This window comes from Camellia sinensis, chromosome 3, assembly GCF_055761805.1.
Source record: "Camellia sinensis isolate YWXY chromosome 3, ASM5576180v1, whole genome shotgun sequence".
Classification (NCBI taxonomy): Eukaryota; Viridiplantae; Streptophyta; class Magnoliopsida; order Ericales; family Theaceae; genus Camellia; species Camellia sinensis.
In genome coordinates this window covers 66305321-66308676 of record NC_138963.1, presented here as the reverse complement: position 1 = coordinate 66308676, position 3356 = coordinate 66305321, and the positions used below count along the sequence as shown (strand labels likewise).

General features: G+C 34.7%; 1 protein-coding gene across 1 annotated transcript; it reads right to left on the bottom strand.

Annotated features, from left to right (window-relative positions):
- Positions 1-260: 260 nt before the first annotated feature.
- LOC145821577 (transcription factor MYB119-like) lies at positions 261-3125 on the bottom strand. Its single transcript, XM_082918106.1, has 3 exons — positions 2674-3125; positions 2332-2458; positions 261-926 (listed from the first exon to the last, which is right to left on the bottom strand). The coding sequence occupies exons 1-3, from the start codon at positions 3123-3125 to the stop codon at positions 261-263; spliced, it is 1245 nt and encodes a 414-aa protein (XP_082774232.1).
- Positions 3126-3356: the final 231 nt, after the last annotated feature.

Genomic DNA, 3356 nt, shown 5'->3' with positions numbered 1-3356 from the left:
ATAATTCATTTTCAAAGTGGCTTTTGGTACATACCTTATCGATAGAATTAAAGAAAAGGAAAAAGGAACTAGAGAGGAGAACTTACTCAGATCACGAAGATAGCATTGCCACCCATAGAGAACTAATGAGAAGAAGCAACCATCTCCATCAAATCCATATCTTTCTTCCCACTGAAAGAAGCTTGACCAGTCAAGCAATCCACCTTGAAGTTATTATCAATAATATTACAGTAGTTATCCATGGAAGGCAAAGCATTGGATTACCCATCCAACAGAAAAGAATGGTAAATGTCAGAAGAGAAATGGGTTATTGGAAGCTCTTTATTTGGGGCATTTATGAACATGTTAGTGTCAACAACCATATCATTAAGCAGCTGATCATCACCACTGGTGTTGTTGAGTAATCCGAGCGGATTTAAGGCAAAAACGCTCTTAGAATGATTATTTTGAGCTGTTTTTGCCTCAATTGAAGCCTTGGAATTGTTTTTATCATTCAGAGGCTGGTCATTTTTGGTACCGAAGAAATTTATCATGAAGTTCAGTTCGTCGTCGAATGTTTTGTTCATAAACTGTGGAGAGTCATCAATGGAGGACTCAGATAAGTCCCCGAGAGGAGCAAAATGGGTTGAGAAGTCTTCAGTGACGGTGGAGCCAGTGGTGGTGGCGGCCCTATTAGATGGATTCATGCTTTTGATGTAGTCTTGGAGTATGGAGGGTTGAGATTGACACTTCCAATTCTGGCTGCCTTGTGGTTTCTTGATGTTATTCCTTTTTGAATTTTGCTTTCTTTTGGTGGCGTTCCAGTGATTCTTTATTGAATTTTCGGTCCTTCCCGGTATTCTCTTGGCAATTTCTGCCCATCTATTGCCGACTTTCTTATGAGCTTCAACCAATATGCACTCTTCTTCTTCAGTCCAAGTATCTTTCTGATAAAAAAAAAAAAACAAGGGCGCCACATTGTGTATTATAAACAATGCAATATACATAGGGGAAAATTAAAAATAAAATAAAATAACAAAAAAAAGGTACCAAACTCTAATAAGAATTTCAATAATGCCATGTGCACTGTAGACAAAAATTCATAGAAACGTATATAGAAAAATCAATATTACACTTTGCTGTAAAGAAAAGTGATATTTTTATAAAATTTTTGTACAAAATTCTTGATTAGAATAATATGGTAGTGGCATTTTAAAAAGTATAAGTCAAGTTGATGAATTTTTTGTTTTAAAATGATAAAATTAAAATTTATCACATCATTTTATATTTATTTATTTTTATTTATTTTGCTGTGTAGCACTATAAGAACTTATCTATGAAAGCATTAAATGTGAACCTTTTTATAACAAAATTGATGCTTTGAGGAAGAAAATGTTCCAAAATCACATGAACGTGAACACTGAGAAATAGTGGGTGCAAGGAGGAATTTGAGAGGGTATAAACAGAAAATGGACTGACCCTATAAGTTTTGCATGTCAAAGTGCTCATATGAAAGACAATCCCCAGGCCCTTGTCTCACGAGGAATTATATTAGTTGCCAAGTAAACATATAACGTGGCTTTGTATATTTAAATAACAACAATATTACGAACTCAAAAAAAAAAAGTTAATGGTTGAAATTTATTTTACTCATGTATTCACATTTCATCAATTTAATCTCCACCACATATATACATTTGCAATAAATTATGATTTGATAAGGATGGGTTCATAGCATTTTTATTTAAATAATCATAAAATTCTAAACATGAACCAACATGTCTAGACGGTTAGATGGAAGAAGAAATGTCACTAACTTTTGCGGATTAAAATTAAAAATAAAAAAAAAATGGAAGGGGAGATGTCAGATGATATGAACAGCACCAAACTCACCATAAGATCTGCATGTCAAGCCCATGACTTGTAAAACAAAACCCTAATCCACTTTTTGAATGAAACTTTTCACTAATTACCAAATATAAAATATCAAAAGAAAACTCATGAGAGATGAACGGACAAATCACCTTGATGAAATTTTGGCAATCTAAATCCTATATCTCTAACTTTTAAGATATAAAATTAAATAATTAAAAAAGGAAAAAGAGTTGAGAATAGGAAATTAAACCAGATAAGGCATTCTAGGGTTTTCTCTTTTGACTATTTGAAAAATATCACACAAACCCAAACCAAATCTCAGTTCTTAGATATTTTGTCATAGATTTTTATGAGAAATCTAACACAATTGTTTGATGATTAGTTTTGCAAAAAGTAAAGCAAATTTTAACAAAAACCAAACCACACTCAGTGGTTCTGACAAAACCTCAAATTAGGAAAAGGGTGAGGAAAAAAGACCTTGATATCAGGGCGCAAATGATTGTGCCACCGCTCCCGGCATTGTTTTCCGGCCCTGCCAACCATATTCTCTGCTATCTGAGCCCATTTTCTCACTCCATGCCGCGTCACTAAATTGAGCAGTTTCCTTCACAAAAACAAAATCATAGAAATCTTCAATATCAACTGCACTTTCATGTAAAGAGTAGACATATGTGGGTTTAGTATAAGTAATACGGTCATATATGGGCTAATATTGGACAATATCGATTGATATATCATTATCAGAAGATAGATATTTAAAACCCTAGGTTGTATGAGACTTAAAGAAGGGTAAAAGTTAAAAATTATGTGTTATATCACCTATCTTCTTCATCTGTCCATTGTCCTTTGATCAGAGTAGTTGTAGAAGTGCCACCTTTTGCTCTCTTTGCCACTCTTTTACAATTCCTTTCTTTTGATTTGGCATCTTCACTCAAACCCATATTAGGATCTATCTCATATGTCCATTTAAGAGTCTCACTATCATGGAAAAGCCCATCTATGAAGCTTTTCTTTGGAAAACTTGGCCCCAAAAAGTTGCTTGAGTAGCCACCAATTGCACCACCAGAAGAAGAAAAACTACCATACACGCTCATCGGAACGAGCAGTCCTGGGTTGTGCACATTGTTTTGAGTCTGTTGGTGAGAGAAATGGTTGTTCTTGCTTGACAAGAACCTCTCTATGGCTGTTAATGGAGGACTAGGTCTATATAAAGAAGGGTTGTTTTGTAAATTCACATACCCAAAACCACCACCACCACCACCACCTTCCATGAAAGAGATGCTTGAAGGAGACTAAAAACAAGAAAAGAAAGAACTGTTTTCAAGCAACAAGATTGCTTCCAAAATTGCTTTGATTTAGAGAAGGTGCTTTTTTGTGTTTTTTCTTCTCTCTACTTGTAAAGACACAAGAGCTGGGCAAAGAGAGATTATAGTAAAAAGCCTTGTTTGGAGCTACTACAAGGGTTGGAAACCATTGATCTGAGGGTTCATCCAACGGCTGAG

Bases quoted from the DNA above. Each gene is read 5' to 3' on its own strand.
- LOC145821577 (XM_082918106.1), bottom strand. From the start codon at position 3,125: ATGGAAGGTGGTGGTGGTGGTGGTGGTTTTGGGTATGTGAATTTACAA. The intron at 2,459-2,673 runs GTGATATAACAC...GTTTTTGTGAAG, and splicing joins TGGACAGATGAAGAAGATAG to GAAACTGCTCAATTTAGTGA. The intron at 927-2,331 runs GTCTTTTTTCCT...TTTTTTTATCAG, and splicing joins ATTTGCGCCCTGATATCAAG to AAAGATACTTGGACTGAAGA.